This window comes from Polypterus senegalus, chromosome 2 (genome assembly GCF_016835505.1).
Source record: "Polypterus senegalus isolate Bchr_013 chromosome 2, ASM1683550v1, whole genome shotgun sequence".
NCBI lineage: Eukaryota > Metazoa > Chordata > Cladistia > Polypteriformes > Polypteridae > Polypterus > Polypterus senegalus.
Window position 1 is genome coordinate 256,323,597 of NC_053155.1, and position 18,170 is coordinate 256,341,766.

The following is an 18,170-nucleotide window of genomic DNA, read 5'->3' on the forward strand; positions in this document are numbered from 1 at the left end:
TGCGATGGATGAGAAAGAATATTTGTTGAGTGAGTTGAATGTATTTATCGAGTGTACCCATGGGACAGTGAGTGTTGATTGAAGCATATTTCAAAGAACATGATGGTGAAGGGAACAGAGCAGATGAGGAAGTGATTAGTAGGTATGGCGTCCAGGATGATAGTGGATTTTGCGAAAAGGATGGACATGGCTGTGGTAAATATATATTTTAAGAAAAGGGAGGAACGTAGGGTGACGTACAAGAGTGGTGGAAGATGCACACAGGCAAATTACATCCTATGCAGGAGGGTTAATCTTGTGGACTTGTAGAAAACATCTGAAAGGGTGCCTTGAGAGGAGCTGTGTTATTGTATGAGGAAGTTGGGAGTGGCAGAGGAGTATGTAAGAGTTGTACAGTATATGTACGAGGGAAGTATGACTGTGGTGAGGTCTGGGGTAGAAGTGACAGATGCTTTCAATGTGGAGTTGGGATTACATCAGGGATTGGCTCTGAGCTTTTTCTTATTTGGAATGGTGATGGACAAGTTGATAGACAAGATTAGACAGGAGTCCCCGTGGACTATGATGTTCGCTTATGACATTGTGATCTGTAGCAAGAGTAGGGAGCAGGTTGAGGAGACCCTGGAGAGGAGGAGTTATGCTCTAGAGAGGAGAGGAATAAAGCTCAGTAGGAACAAGACATAATACAGGTGTGTAAATGAGAGGGAGGTCAGTGGAATGGTGAGGATGCAGGGAGTAGAGTTGGCAAAGTTTAAATACTTGGGATCAACAGTACAGAATAACAGAGATTGTGGAAGAGAGATGAAAAAGAGAATGCAGGCAGGGTGGAATGGATGGAGAAGATTATCAGGAGTAATTTGTGACAGATGGGTATCAGCAAGAGTGAAAGGGAAGGTCTACAGGAAGGTATTGAGACCAGCTATGTTATAAGGGTTGGAGACGGTGGCACTGACCAAAAAACAGGAGACAGAGCTGGAGGTGGCAGAGTTAAACATGCTAAGATTTGCATTGGGTGTGACGAGGATGGATATGATTAGAAATGAGTACATTAGAGGGTCAGCTCAAGTTGGACAATTGGAAGACAAAGTCAGAGAGGCAAGATTGCGTTGGTTTGGACATGTACAGAGGAGAGATGCTGGTTATATTGGGAAAAGGATACTAAGGATAGAGCTGCCAGGCAAGAGGAAAAAAGGAAGGCCTAGGAGAAGGTTTATGGAAGCAGGTGATGGGTGTAACAGAGCAAGATGCAGAGGACAGGAACATATGGAAAAAGATGATCCATTGTGGCAAACTCTAACGGGAGCAACCAAAAGAATTAGAAGAATTAATTGTGTCTATGGTACTTTTATTGCTTATAAAAATTATTTTCTTCCACTTAGATGTTTTCACATTTTATTGCTATACAACATTGAATCCCAGTGGGGTTAATTTGGCATTTTTGATATTTTTTAACAGAAAAAGACCCTTTAATGTCAAGGTGAAAACAGATATCCGAAGTTCAAAGTGAAAACACAAAAAATATACTGCACAAGTACATAGCTGACAAGTCTTTGGCAGAAATATTCCCACCGTGCAGAACCAAATGAAATGCTAATTATATTACTTATTTTTCTATTTAGAAATGTAAAACAAGGAAACAGCTTAATTTTCAATTATCTGATATCTTCAGAAATGTGTCTGTCAATGTCAATTTGCCATTACTGTAATCTAGATTTCAAGATATTCATAGGAGGAAACATGTTCACTTAGTGTTCCACATAAGACGCTAACTTTCAGTGCACATTAATCAACATAAGTACATTGGGAGAAAGACAATACAAGATGTAATATGAAATAAATCTAGTGATTGCCCACAATTATTAGGCTTAATTTCTTAATTCCACACCTTTAACTTAAGTTAAAAACAGTAACATTGACAATCTCTAGTACTTGTTACTATACACATAATCACAATGCATTTATTTGTCCCAGTTTTATGAAGTATTCCTTTCAATTCAAATTTACTAGCAAAATGTAGTATGTGCTCTCAGTACATTTAAAGAAGCTTATGTTAGAAAATTATAGTTTATAGTATGTCAAATCAGAATAAAAATGATGCATTTTAGCAAATGAAACAGACTGGCATTTGCAATTAGAACAAATCTATCCATGATCAAAACGTCAATTATGCCCACACATTTTATTTGGTTTTGTTTCATTGACTTATTTTCTGTTTTCCTTTTATTTCCTATTAAAAGTAATACACCAGCTGCAAGATGTCCTACTAATAACTTCACTGTCTATAAAAAGGGTCCTTTATTGCTTGAAGCAAACCTTCTAGCTTATCACCTGTTTTTGATTATTTGCTTTTATTGTTTCTGGTAACTGATAAAAAAAAAAGTAAATGAGAGTATTTCAAAACATGCAACACAATCGAGTAAATATAATAAAAACGGCTTGATTACTCCCAATTTAAATATATATATATATATATATATATATATATATATATATATATATATATATTGTGACGGACAGCCGGGTCCCATGCCCGGCAGGGACGCCCCTGCTTCTTCTGTTCCGGGGGAGTCGCCATGGGCAGTCCAATACCTCCCCCGGGACGCTTGGTGGCAGCCTCCCTGGCCGACGGTGATTCCCCAACCGCCGCAGGGCTCCATGGGAGATGGAGTCCTCCACAGCTTGGTTGGGGCCCGGCATGGCCGCTAGGGGGAGCTGCCTGCTTCCCACAGCCCGGCTGGACGAGCATTCAGCCCCACCCGGAAGTTCAATTAGGACCAGGTGGTTAATCACCTGGAATGCTTCCGGGGCTATAAAAGGCCCCAGCCACCACCACTCGGGGAGCCAGGGTTGGGAGGAGGAGGACTAAGCTTGGGAGGAGTGGTGGAAGAGAAGGTGGAGAAGTGAGTTTTGTGGCTTTGTGCTTTTGGGACTGTGTTTGGGCTGTGTGGCACGGGGAAGACGTGTCACACAGCTGAAGAAAAATAATAAAGCCTGAGTGTTTTGTACACGCTGCCTCTGCGTGGTCTGTGCCGGGTCGGGCGCTATATAGCGCCTTTTACAATATATATATATATATATATATGTATGTATATTGATTAACTGCTGGTTTATGGATAATGTAACAAAGGCGCTATATAGGTGCCTGACCCGACACAGATGGACATGGAGGCATGTATAAAAATAACCAAACTTTTATTTATCTTCAGCTGTGGGACACGTCTTCCCCGTGCCACACAGCCCAACACAGTCCCAAAGCACAATTGCAACACACTCTCTTTGTCCTTTAACACCACTCCTCCTCAAGCTTTAGTCCTCCTCCTCCTCCTCCTGACTCGGACTCATGAGTGGTGGATGGTGGCCCTTTTTATAGCCCCTCTGGAAGAGCTCCAGGTGGTGGATCACCTGTGGCTAATTGCACTTCCGGATGGGGCTGTAGAGGTGTCCATACAGGCTCCGGGATCCAGAGAACTCCATCTCCCATGGAGTTCTGCGGGAAACTGAGGCACCCACGTCACCCAGGGAAGCTGCCACCAAGCGTCCCGGGGGAGGTACTGAGGAGTCCAAGGCTGCTCCCCCGTAACATACGGAGAAGGGGAGTCCCGGCCGGGCATGGGACCTGGTCGCCCGCCACAATAAATACATTAATCATCTGCTTACATGTTTAATTTAGCCATAAAAAGCACAACAGAACAAACTTTTTGGCAACCCGAAAAGGGTAATTCCCTGTAAAATTTATTTCAACATAAGTAGAAATAACTTTAGTTGATTTCTTAAAAAATGAAGCAACATACAAATTAACACTAAAATGTTTGCACGATCACAAACTATGAAGGTTAAACAACACAACTCCCTGTGTGTATTTAAATAAACAAATAAACACACACACACACAGTGGTCTAAAATCACACCAGAATAACTTAAAAGCAAGAAAATTAAAATGAGAGAAAACTGACACCATGAGGCATTATGCATTATGCTGTTGGTATATAAAAGCCCCAGTGGCATTTCAAATATGCATAGTGCACTGCAAATGTCAACGCTGTGGTCTCCTTTGTTTACTGAGATTGAAAACAATACAGCTGTATATTTCAAACATTCGTCTTTCTCACTCTATAGACTTATGAAAACACAATAGCTTCAAACTGCTGTACAACCTAAGATTAAGTTTGGCTTGGTTTTCAAACCAGTAACCAGTTTAGATCCTGTTATTAACAAGATTATACTACAATCAATGCTCATTCACTGAATTCCAGATTTTGACATTCCTGATCATGCATTCTACTACAAATATTTAATAATGTGTGATTATCAGGGACTATTCTAAAGTGGTTTAGTTCATACTGATCAAATGATAATATATATAGCAGTCAGATGACAGTAATCCTTAATTCCTGTTTGAACCTAAAAATGGTGAACTTCTGAGGTTAGTACTAGGACCAAAGGGCTTTTAATGGCACTACGCAAATAGAAAATCATATCAGTTCACATGTATCTGTATTAATTAATCAAACCTAATAATATTTTTACTATTATGTTATTAATGACCATCCATCCATCCATTTTCCAACCCGTTGAATCCGAACACGGAGAGAACATGCAAACTCCACGCAGGAAGGACCCGGGAAGTGAACCCGGGTCTCCTAACAGCGAGGCAGCAATGATGCTACAAAGATTATAAGTAAAATAAGAAATGAAACTAAATAGCCCTTAAGTATCTAATCTGGTTACCAGTTATGTTTAAAATTCTTATTTTCATGCATAAAGCCACTAAAAGCATTATCCCTGTTTGCGTTAAAGAATGTACTAGATCCAATAGACTACAGCATACAGAGCAATTAATGTAACTCTTGTAAAAATTCCATGGATGAATAAAACTAGTGTATGATGCAGATCCTTTTGTTACAGATCATCCAAACTATGAAATAATTTCCCATCCACAACAGACGACTGAATGCCACAATTAAGAACAATAAAATGGACAGTGATAACTAGAAAGTCTGATAATCATTTAGAATTTTTGCATTAATCTGACCTAAATATTTGATTTTCATTGATGTCATTCATCCATCCATTATCCAACCTGCTATATTCTAACTACAGGGTCAAGGGGGTCTGCTGGAGCCAATCCCAGCCAACACAGGGTGCAAGGCATGAAACAAACCCCGGGCAGGGTGCCAGCCCACCGCAGGGCGCGCACACACACACCCACACACCAAGCACACACTAGGGACAATTTCGAATCGCGAATGCACCTAACTTGCATGTCTTTGGACTGTGGGAGGAAACCAGAGTACCCGGAGGAAACCCACGCAGACACGGGGAGAACATGCAAACTCCACACAGGGGGGACCCAGGTAGCGAACCCGGGTCTCCTAACTGCGTGGGAGCAGCACTACCCAATGCGCCACCGTGACGCCCACACTGAAGTCATTGCTATTAAAAAGAGAAAACAATAAAAAAAAAAAAATAAAAAAGTTACACTTAACTTAAAATACTCCAATGTTAAATAAGTGGAAAAAGAGTAACCTACTCATTCAGTAATTGGTGTGACTGTCTTTGACAAGCACTGATCTGAATTATACCAAAAATGTACAATAACATCTGATGAGTCCTGCATATTGGCTTGGAGGGAATTTGGTCAATCTTCCTTACAGAACTGCTTCAACTCCAAGATTTTTTGGTCAGTCTTGAATGAATGTATTAGAAACAATGGCCCTAAAGGGATTTTCACAAATGTATACGCTAGAAATGCTAGAGATGTAATAAATGGCTCAAGAGCAAATATCTAGATGATGCTAGTCTTGTAGTCACAATTAACAAGGAGGCAAAAGTGAAAGAAATAAGTTTTGCAATGTAACAGACAAGCTAAGCTCATTCATCTATCATATGATTATACAAAAGCATAATTGTACCCTCTCACAAACAATTGTGGCAGGCAACAATTCAATCTGAACTTCTGTCAGGATAAAAGAAAAAGGTAAAGTTACAGTGGCTACGGACTGATAGTAGTGATTGCTGTTTAGCTATGTCCTGACCTATATCAATGAAATTTGCTTTGCATGCATTTTTCCAATCAAATAACTCACAATCAAGTTCCAGCCTCACTGGGTCACATGTTTTGGGCCTGCACCAAATTAACATCATTCTGGACCAAAATCTTTAAATGCCTTTCAGACAGCCTCGGTGTCACAATCCTTCCTAATCCTCTAACAGCTGTGTTTGGTGTACTTCCAGATGGGCTTAAAGTGGAGAAGGACAAACAAACTGTAATTGTCTTTACTTCACTATTTGCATGTAGACTTATCTTGCTCAACTGGAAGAATCCTAACTCTCCTATTCAAAGCCAGTGGGTAACTGATGTTACATACTATTTGAAATTGGAAAAAATAAAATTTGCACTTAGAGGATCTGTACAAAACATTTTCAAAACTTGGCAGAATCTAATCAATAACATTTTAGAATAAGCATTTAAACTGAGGAAGCTGATTCTCTCCCCTCTTTTTTTACTCCATTTATCTTTATTCATTTATTAATTTATATATTTACAGTACTTATTTTTACTAGCTTAAAGTTTTACTCTGCTGGCTTAGCTCTCTTACTCAGAGGTGGGGGTTGATTTGTTTTGAACCTATTTTTATAAAACTTGATTTATTTGTATGGAATGTTATTTGATTTTAATAAAATCACAAAAAACAGCTAATTGATATGTACATCACTGTGTTCTCTCTCCTGGACAGAGTACTACATGTGAACTTGAATCATATCATTACCTACCAACTGCTCTTTCCTCTTTCTTGATTTCTGCAGATATACCAAGCATAGTTTCAGTCTCCAGTGCATCTTTAGGATTACAATTGCTAAGAATGTCATCGTCCTAAAAGATAACTACAAATTTTGTTGATACTGTACATGGGACACAGAAATTACTTTTCTTTTTCACTGGAAAACTATAGTTATACATTAAATGACAGACAGGTGTGTGCAGAATTTGTGCAAGAAAAATGCTTTCCTGACAGATAGTACACACCTTTTTTTCCTTTGTGAATAGTGTGAATTTTGTTGGTCATGAAACATTTAATTTTATGATTGTTTTGCCAATTCAGTTTCACATGAATCATTGCCTCATCAGTAATCATAATGGATAATGGAAGACTGCAAATACTTTGCCCAGTGGGGTGAAGAAACATATTTCCTTCTTATCAATGGGATGAAGGAAGGACCCCATGGGTCCATACCAATGTCTTGTGTTATGGTGTGAAATTTTTCATAGCACATATTAGATGCCTTAACACAAGTAAAGCAATATTTTGTTCTTTGAGATATCCAAGTGGTAAAAGGTAGGAGTCAGGAATGGTCATGGCTGCACTAATATGTTTTCAAACGCATATTGTTCTAATTTATAGAATTAATCAAGAAGTTTTTGAGCCTGATCCTGAAAGGGGCATTATATCATGCTGATTCCATAAAGATTAGTTCCTGTATAATGTAATATATGAACTAGCGTTTGTGGTTTATAGTATATGCTTCTTGTGTAAGAACCAAATCAATATGGATGCTGAAAACTACAAACACATGTATTGCACTATCAATGAATTTCTAATGTTAGACAACAATATTCAATTTTGTAGATTAATTCTCTGCTGGTCAAAATGTAAATTGACCAGTCCCCATCGTATGCCACATGCAAGAGATGGGCTGATGGAAGTATATCAAATATGACTGAAGTTCTCGTTGATCTTAGATATTGACACCAGTGTGTAGCAAATCATAATGCAAATTCAAAGAAATATGGTTTGCGAGACAGATGATACTATAGGGATTTGTTAATGGTCTGTTAAATCCATTTCACATGTGTAATTATGAATAAGCAGGTTCCATGAATGTCTCAGTGTTCATAATGTTTATTCCCTGAAATGAAGCATCACTAAATGTTCAAGCTAATGAATGCAAAATGAGATAGAATTCAATGTTTTAAGAGACCAGAGTTCATAAAGCAAAACAATAGAAGCATGGTGAGTCTCAAACACCAGATAGATTTAAGGCCAGTGAAATTATGATCAAGTGAACAATTTCTTTTTTTTTTAGCAGTGTAGTTCATATTAACTATATACTTTTGAAAGCCCTCAGAACTTGTCAGTATTATACTGATATGCTTTGCCATCTGCCACAGGCAATTAGGGAAAAGTCACATGGAAAGTTGTTGAATATTATATGTCCACCTTCTCCATCACTACAATGTTCCTGCTCATAATGAATGAGTTACAAGGGCTGCTCTGGGAAATTGTAAATTCAAAGACATGCCACATATGAATCCAATTCCCCACACCTGTGTGACTTCCTCCTATTCACCAATTTGAAGAGCTACCTATATTGCGTACACTACACCAAAGAGGAAGTCAGGTTAGCTTCAGAAAAGTGACTGCAGAAGCAAAACCAATCTTTTTATTTGGGTTGCAAAGCAAAGTTGCATGAACTTTACAATAATGTATTAAAAAAAACTGTTTAAATTTATTGGTGTTTCTCTTAATAGGTCGGCTCAAAACATTTTGATTCCTCCTTATATGATACTATACATATGTCATTTAACAAAAAATAAAGTTTACCCTTTATGTCATTCCTAACCCTTGGGGACAGATGGTAATTTCTATTACCAGTACTACTGTATATTCTGATACAATTCTTTATTAATTCACTTTATTCATATAATAAGTAAATTCTTTATTACATTCTACTATTCCCTATTGTTGATCTTATGAGCCCCTTTATCTTCAATTTTCCTTTAATTTTACTTGACTACAATATACACACACCATACTTACAACAAATAAATCAAAAGCATTTGTGTTAATTAGTACAGTAATTATTACTGCCAAGACCCTTTTGACTTCTAAGAATAAAATCACAGCTCACAATCTTCAAAAACACATCTTCAATAGCCACCTAGAGGTGCCAGCTGGGTGGCAAAAAGATAGGAAAGGATAGTGGTGTGGACCAGGGATAAATTATTTGGTCTTGTGAAGGAGTTATTGACTAATGAAAGTAGTTATGTGAGCTACATGGATAATTTTACAGTAGAAACGGTTCTTGATGCTATATTGCTCTTTTAAAATGTATTTTATAAGCAAATAAAGATTCTTAAAAAAAAAAAACTACAATGAAATTTCTTTCTGTCTTGGTGCCTATAGACAGTATGCCTTTGCTATACAATGCAGTCATTTTACTGTGATTTATAGCTTAAAACCACAAAGAACGACTGTATCAAATGCTGCCACTGGCATTGTAGTGAGATCTGTAGAAGTGTCATTCCAACACAACTATTAAAAGTTAAAGTAAAAAAAAAAAAAAAAACAATAATCTCAAAAATTACAAGTGCATTGTACTCTTAAGGCTTTATACTGTAGCTGAATTAACATGTTGTATTCCACAAGAGATCAGTTGTCTATGATATATATTTTCAGTTAAAAAACTGATTTGTGAAAAAAGTAGTTTTATTTATTCACTGTTGCCCTGTATGTGAAAAACCACAATACAAATGATACCTTTGCAAATATAAACAACAGTTAATACATACTCACCTGAACAACCAAATCCTTCATTTTTGTTCCTTGATGAAGACGTTGTTGAGTTTCCTCCTTGATCAGCTTCTGTATGAAGTTTACTACCATCTGTTGTTTCTGTGTGAGGATAGCAGACCATGTGGCTCGGGCTACTACAGTATTATCATCAGACAACCCTTTAGGCTCGGGATTATTCAGCAGTCCTATTCGAATATTGGTGCTTTTTTTCTGCAAATAAAATCATACCAATCATTGTACTGTACATTGCAATATTTGTTCATATTGATTTGTTTAATTAATTATATATTTAAGACACACAAAAGATAAAAGCATAGAATATTACATCACAACATTGATTTCCCTGACTTACAAATAATTTGTAAATATAGTAAATTACTATATTTAAAGCTACCAATATATAACAGCAGAAATAAAGCAATATTTAATATCTGATTTTCAATATTGTAATGTGATACTATATATAAATGAGTTCAGTTTTAGTAAACAGTAATTTTTTGTGCTTTGTTTATGCTCTCATGGTATAGTATGATCAACACTCTATGCTGAAAAAGTGCTTAAAACGAATCTTAAACTTTTTCTGTGATTTACCTGATTTATTGTATTTTGGATTGGACCAAGTTTTTCTATAATTTTTTTATATAACAATGTGTATTTGACTGCTGTCTATTTATACTGTAACTTTTATTATAATTTATATATTTGGAAATTAAAAATGTTAAATGTAGGATAAACTGAAAAATAATTTACTGTTTAAAATATTGTTTAATGTTTTTTCTTAAAGATACACTAAGTTTAAAGAAAAATATTACATAAGTGACATGGATTACTGATAGTAAAAATATAGTTTAAACTAGCTGTGCTACCTGTCTAAGACAGGTTGAAATCCAAGTTATCAATGCAGACCTCGGCATTAATGTTTCAAGTATACGATACAATGCATATATCTCTGTTACATGCCATTTGGTATGAGATTCATAATAGCAGTGTTATTGTTTGTGATGCACCATTGGTTGGAATGACAAATGTAATCCATTCCATTACTAAAAGGTTTATGATGTGCTATCATTTTGAATTAGAGATACACAGACAGACACAAATCCTTTTATTAGGGTGAGTATAACACAAAAAAGAAAGAAATAAAAGCACTTGCAGCTTAACAGTTTAATATGTTTTGTTGTTCAACACAGAACTGGAGGTTCAAGCCAAGGACAGGAGAATAGCAACCAACCAATTCCTACCCAGTATACGTTGTGCTATATTTCCCTGTACTAGCCCACTCAACAGTTACCTTAACAGTCACCTATCTTTATTTTATTTTGTAAAATATACAAATCTGTTTTCTAATATTTTATGCAATAATTTTCTTCATATCGAGGTCTTCTTGGGTTTAGCTTGCTTCTAGTCATGGTTGTCATATTCACCACTTATGGTGAGAGGTGAAGAGTTGCATGATAATTAAAAAGTAAGAATTTCTCTGAACTCTATACATGTGACAATATCGATCATATAATCCCTATATTTTTTTTTAATGTATGTTGATGTACAGAATACGTAATATAAATAAACTCAACTATCTCCAAGATCCTGGATTTGAAACTCAGTCCAATCACTGTCTATTTTTCACAGAGTTCTCTGGTATTCCTTCTTTACAGCAAAGACTTGCACAATAGGTTAAATGCCAGGCCTAACAAGCACGTGAATGATTGTGCCATGCAAAGAACTGCTGCTCCAACTTGTACCTCAGAAACCCTGTAATGGATGAAGGGGCTCAAAACATTTCTAAAAGCCCCACCTTAAATAGCTAAATGGTTGTAAAAGCCATTAAGTCAGATTCAACTAACATAAAAAAGACAGCATTCAAGTAGATGACTAAATATATACAGTATGTTGATCTGCACATACAGTTCAACACACAAATAAAGGTGCCCTCTCTCTAGATATCATTTTACAACTGTACTGAAAATTGATGCTTTCAATACAGAAGGGGGACAGCTTGAACTTTAGACAGAACAGAAAATGAATTGTGAATCATCATCATAAAGGACATTTATAAGAGGACAGTACTTTTAACTACTTACCCTACGGACAGAGCACAAATTGATGAAGTGATTTTATTTTGAAGGTCGTACTATAAGCAGGACACCAAGATTGAAAAAATGAACTAGACGTTTCAATCATTTTTCTTCAATAACAGGGCTCACTGTCTGAAAACACCATCATGCTCAATCTCTGTTGACTCAGACAGGACATTTGTTTACTTATCAAAATCTCTCAATCATTATATATCATCTCAATTATTATCAATAATACCAGGTGTGTTTTTCAGGTCATATCCTGGTTCTCCATCTCACCTAGACTTTCTTATCTAGATTGTTCAAGCAACTGCCTAACTTCTTAGGTGATTATTAAATCTTTTTTCTTCATCATATCGCTTCCATGAGTTGTCTTATGTCTCAAGTTTAACAATAATCAGTTCATCTTCAACAAATATACATAATTTAAATGTAATTATCTAAAGTACCTGTTTGAAATCTGTTATGTATCTTGTATTTGAATGAGTATTGATTAATATCTTTACTTCATATTATTAACTGATATAATTCCTTGCTTTTTCTTTCTACAGAATATTAAGCTCATATACAGTTTCAAATGTACATTAAAATGCAGTGGGTTTATTAGTGTGTGAGCTAATCTTCTAATTTGGGGCTTTTAGGTTGATTGTTGTATCCAATTATGAAGTGACCCAACTTAATTTATCGAATCACTGTGAATTTTCAAAGGGGGTAAAACTGCAAAGAAGTAGTCTATGATATTTGTTTACTTTCACATGGTGCTCTTATATCAATGATCTTTAGGTCGATTGGCTGCCAAATTGAGCCTCACCTTGTGCTACATACATATGATCTGGAAGTAAACAAACAGTCAGCTATCAATACCCACAATAAAAACTGACATTGTCAAATTCAATTAATTTGTCAAGTATTTCTAAAATATGATTTCAATATGAAATAGGACAATCAATCAATAATCCATGTCGGTTATGAAATTTAGCAACAGAACTCTTCATTTTCAACCTGCATTCTTAACAAAAAGAACACCCTTGAAGACCTTCTAGAGCACTTCCACACTAACACTTCTTTTTTACCACTGCTGTATACTTTCTTTTATGTTTTATTGATGGTTGGTTCATTAAAGCCTTATTATAATGTAACTTCACATACTGTACTGCTATCATGAGCACGGTGACAAAAATTATGAGAGAGCAAGTTTTCCAGGATCATATCTAATACAATCATATGAAAAAGTTTGGGAACCGCTCTCAGCCTACATAATAATTTACTCTACTTTCAACAAAAAAAAGATAACAGTGGTATGTCTTTCATTTCCTAGGAACATCTGAGTACTGGAATGTTTTCCGAACAAAGATTTTTAATGAAGCAGTATTAAGTTGTATAAAATTAAATCAAATGTGAAAAACTGGCTGTGCCAAAATTTGGGTACCCTTGTAATTTTTCCAATTTGAATGCATGGAACTGCTCAATACTGATTACTTGCAACACCAAATTGGTTGGATAAGCTCATTAAGAACTTCATAGACAGGTGTGTCCAATCATGAGAAAAGGTATTTAAGGTGGTCAATTGCAAGTTGTGCTTCCCTTTGACTCTTCTCTAAAAACAAAGACTGTTCAGTATCATGGTTTAGGGAAAGGCTACAAAAAGCCATCTCAGAGGTTTAAACTGTCAGTTTCAACTGTAAGGAATGTAATCAGGAAATGGAAAGCCACAGGCACAGTTGCTGTTAAACCCAGGTCTGGCAGGCCAAGAAAAATACAGGAGTGGCATATGCGCAGGATTGTGAGAATGGTTGCAGACAACCCACAGATCACCACCAAAGACCTGCAAGAACATCTTGCTGCAGATGGTGTATCTGTACGTCGTTCTACAATTCAGCACAATTTGCATAAAGAACATCTGTATGGCAGGGTGATGAGAAAGAAGCCCTTTCTGCACTTACGCCACAAACAGAGTCCTTGTTGAATGCAAATACTCATTTAGACAAGCCAGATTCATTTTGGAACAAAGTGCTTTGGACTGACAAGACAAAAATTGAGTTATTTGGTCATAACAAAAAGTGATTTGCATGGTGGAAGAAGAACACCGCATTCCAAGAAAAACACCTGCTACCTACTGTCAAATTTGGTGGAGGTTCCATCATGCTGTGGGGCTGTGAGGCTAGTTCAGGGACTGGGGCCCTTAATAAAGTCAAGGGTCAGATGAATTCAACCCAATATCAACAAATTCTTCAGTATAATGTTCAAGCATCAGTCACAAAGTTGAAGTTATGCAGGGGTTGGATATTCCAACAAGACAATGACCCAAAACACAGTTCGAAATCTACAAAAGCATTCATGCAAAGGGAGAAGTACAATGTTCTGGAATGGCCGTCACAGTCCCCTGACTTGAATAGCATCAAAAATCTATGGGATGATTTCAAACAGGCTGTCCATGCTCGGCAACCATCAAATGTAACTGAACTGGAGAGATTTTGTATGAAAGAAAGGTCAAAAATACCTCCATCCAGAATCCAGACACTCATGGCTATAGGAAGCGTCTAGAAGTTGTTATGTTAATCCAATAAACTTAATGTCACTGCTGAAATACTACTGTTTCCATAAGGCATGTCATAAATTAAAGGGAAGTTGGTACTTTGAAAGCTCAGTCAATGATAAACAAAAATCCCAAGAATTAAGTATGGGTCCCCAAACTTTTTCATATGACTATATGTGTTGTGAGCTCCCTACTTGATTGAAGCAGTATTAAATTTTAACTGGCATACTCCAAGAAGTGTTTTTTGCTCAATAAAGGATAAAATATACTGATGGTAGCCTAACAGATTAACACAGTAGCCACAACAACAATGGCACATCAACTATTTGCTCCTGCAGTGAAGACTAGGTGCCATCCATTTGGAGGTGATCAAATGAACGCAGAGAACAGTACTATTCCTCATACATAAAAAATGATCATATCTGTAAATTGTTTTGTAGAGGAAATGGCTCGTATAGGGACACATGACTACAGCACACCACTACGTTAGGGAGAAAGATTTTGTTTGTGAATAAAATGACAAAAAGGCAGAGAGTCATGTGGTATTCCTCAAAGTACATTGTGGTGCTGCCTTCATATAGGCTATAACTAGATTGTGGTGCTCACTTTGTCAGACACATGGACAGAAAATAATACACTAGTTACCAAACAAGCATTAACCAATTTGTGTTCTCCACACAAACCCACATTCATAGTGTTCCTAAGGCAGAACACACTGAATTACAAATGCAGACTAAGCAAGATACTGTTCAATGCATCAATTGAAAACAATGACCTTGCTATAATAAGTTCAGTGATGATGCTAGTGGAGTGAAATGTCTTGATTGACACACAAATCTCTTGCCATTTTGCCTGTGAATGGTGTTAATGGAAAATACATTCCTTTAGGCGCATTAATGTGTGGAGTGAATTCTAACACTTTGGGGAAATATCCTAAAGTGAAGTCAGGAGTGATGGCATTAGCCAGAATGCTCAAAACATAACAGTAAATATTAATACAAAACCAGCTTCATTTTAAATACAGAATTAATACATGATGAATTTTCAGGCCACAACACAGAATATCAGCTAGCATGTTTAACCCAAACTTTGGTTAAAGTGATTAAAATAATTATAATTTCAAAACAGAAGTCCATCCTTTGGCTGTTTATTATTAAATTTGGAATAGCTGATGAGTTTGCAATTTGATTTCAAATCCATGTTTAAAAATTATGCACAGTTAAACAGACCATTGCGCGAGCATGACTGCTGTTAGTGAGGATGAGGACATATAGTGAAGTGTCACACATCAAAAAACAACTGGATAAAGTATCTCCTTCTACTCCAGGAAAATCTCCCTTAAGGCACTTAGGACAATAAAAATCTTGTTGCTGAATAATCAGTTTGGCCAAGAAAAAAACTGATAAATTCAAGTTAATTCCAATCTTTTCCAAACTACCATATGTGACATGTAGATATGATATTTTTATTCTGGCACAATCTAGTAGATGTTCATTCATCCATCCATTTTACAAACTCCACAGCAGGATTACTGGGAAGCTGGGGCCTAACCCAGCAAACAATATGCACAAGGCAGGAGCAACACCTGGACAGGGTGCAAAGTACATCCCTATATACTGGATGCCATCAATTTAAATCTTTTTTTTTTTTTTAACACCTCAGGCCCAGAGAGTTCGCTGCTACATTTTCCTTTTGGTACAGACATTACAGGGTATCATTTGACTCTTACTTTTCACATTTCTACTAGGGTTTCACTTACCACTTCCACTTAATTACTGTAGTGTTACAGTGAAGATTCAGCATATATTTTATCTTTTAATTTTGTGCTGCCATTTTTACCTACTGTTCTCACAGTCCTTCTTAAATTTACATAATCGAGTAAGTGGTCAAGAATGAGCAAATGTCTAGTATAATTGTAACACCCAGGAAAATTAAACTAAAACACTAAATACATATGATATTGCAATTTTACATACAACATACTCATGTATATTTTTTCTGGATACTCTGGTAACCCCCACCCCCAAAACCCACACATGCATCCATCCATCCATCCATTTTCTAACCCGCTGAATCCGAATACAGGGTCACGGGGGTCTGATGGAGCCAATCCCAGCCAACACAGGGCACAAGGCAGGAACCAATCCTGGGCAGGGTGCCAACCCACCACAGGACACACACAAACACACACACTAGGGCCAATTTAGAATCGCCAATCCACCTAACCTGCATGTCTTTGGATTGTGGGAGGAAACCGGAGCGCCCGGAGGAAACCCACGCAGACACGGGAGAACATACAAACTCCACGCAGGGAGGACCCGGGAAGCGAACCCGGGTCTCCTAACTGTGAGGCAGCAGCGCTACCACTGCGCCACCGTGCCACCCCCACACATGCATACATATGTTAATGTAACAGTGTAAGTGACTGTGCCCTGCAGTGGATTTGCACCCTGTCACCAGGGAGGAATTTCTCAGGGCCTCATTCCTCTTTGCTTTATGTCCTCAGATACCATAGCTAGTGTGAACGCTGGCCCCGACACAGACAGACGGAAAACATATTTTGCACCCACACACTGTTTATTTACAATACTATTTAAAGTTTTGCTCACGTGCACCCCCAGTGCCTTCTTGCACCGATTTCCCCAATGTCCAGGCCCCACAGTCTCTTGTGCCTTCCTGGCCGCCTCCTGTCCTCTCTCAAGCTTCGCCAACACTTCCTGGTGTGGCGGAAGTGCCGGGCTCCCCCGGTGGAATAATTAGGCCCTGGGTCGCCCCGCCTGGCGGTGGCCACAGGTCCCTACAGGGCTGGGCTTCCAAGCCCTGTACCCGAGGCCCCCTGCATAACCAGAACGGACGCCCCCACTCGGTCAGGAGGAGGCACACGCCCTCCTCTGGTCCTCCAAGGTGTCCCGGCCGGGCTCTAGCCCCAGCCGAGGACCGTACGGGATAAACCGGCATCGGGGCGCCGCCTGGCGGTCGCCACAGGCCCATACAGGGTAGGGCTTCCATGCCCTCGACCCGTGGCTCCCAACAGAACCAGGACGGACGCCCCCTCGTGGTCTGGAGGAGGCACAAGCCCTCCTCACGTCCTCCAAGGCGTCCCGGCCGGGCTCCAGCCCCAGCCGAGGACCGTACGGGATAAACCGGCATCGGGGCGCCACCTGGCGGTGACCACGGGCCCCTACAGGGTAGGGCTTCCATGCCCTCGACCCGTGGCTCCCAACAGAACCAGGACGGACGCCCCCTCGCGGTCTGGAGGAGGCACAAGCCCTCCTCACGTCCTCCTGGGCGTCCGGGACCACACTAGGTTTGGTCTTGGCATTCTACACAATGCTGGAAGGATAATTTTCTCCTGGCTAAACTTAGTTGGAATAGTCTTTTTCAGGAAATGGATGAGTGGCTGTAGGAGTGGGGGATAAAGTGGTTTTTGCAGTTTGGATTTTGAAAAAAAAAAAAATTTTACTAGCATGCTGAAAATTAGAACAATTGAAAAATTATAAATATATTATATTGTGATGTGTGAGTCACTGAATTTCATCCAACAGAAGACACTGAGTCCAAAGGCTTCAAGAAAATCTACTTTATGCAAATCAAAATAGGTAAAATAAGGGTATTTGTTGAAATGGGAGCTACCAATTTAATACACACAAGCACAGCAAACAAGCAGCGACAGTATGGTCAATGGCCGGGTTAGACCATTCCCGGCATCAACCATTGGGCAAAAAAAGTATTGTGCGAAGTTGAACTTGACTCGGTGGTGATATGAACCTGTGGTTGCCTTGGTGGTGGTTAAGTAACCATCGACAGAAACGTCAACCACGTTTCGGTGTACAGCACAGTTGGGGAGGGTCTCAAAAATCTCACAATATACAATGCAAACTTCAGTGACTCATTCACTCACTCATATCAAAAAATACAGTTTCCTCTAAAATTGTGTTTTGTAATGACCAATAACAAAAGCCAAGTCATTAGGAAATGCAAGAA

The 18,170-nt window shown here is 38.2% G+C and overlaps 1 protein-coding gene across 2 annotated transcripts in view; it reads right to left on the minus strand.

The window, feature by feature from the left end:
• uggt2 (UDP-glucose glycoprotein glucosyltransferase 2) overlaps positions 1–18,170 on the minus strand; it is a 652,370-nt gene that overhangs the window by 201,944 nt on the left and 432,256 nt on the right. For both annotated transcript variants that reach the window (XM_039745402.1, XM_039745404.1), the window contains one exon: positions 9,576–9,785. In XM_039745402.1, the coding sequence (XP_039601336.1) occupies positions 9,576–9,785 (210 nt within the window). The remainder of the gene's footprint in view (positions 1–9,575; positions 9,786–18,170) is intronic.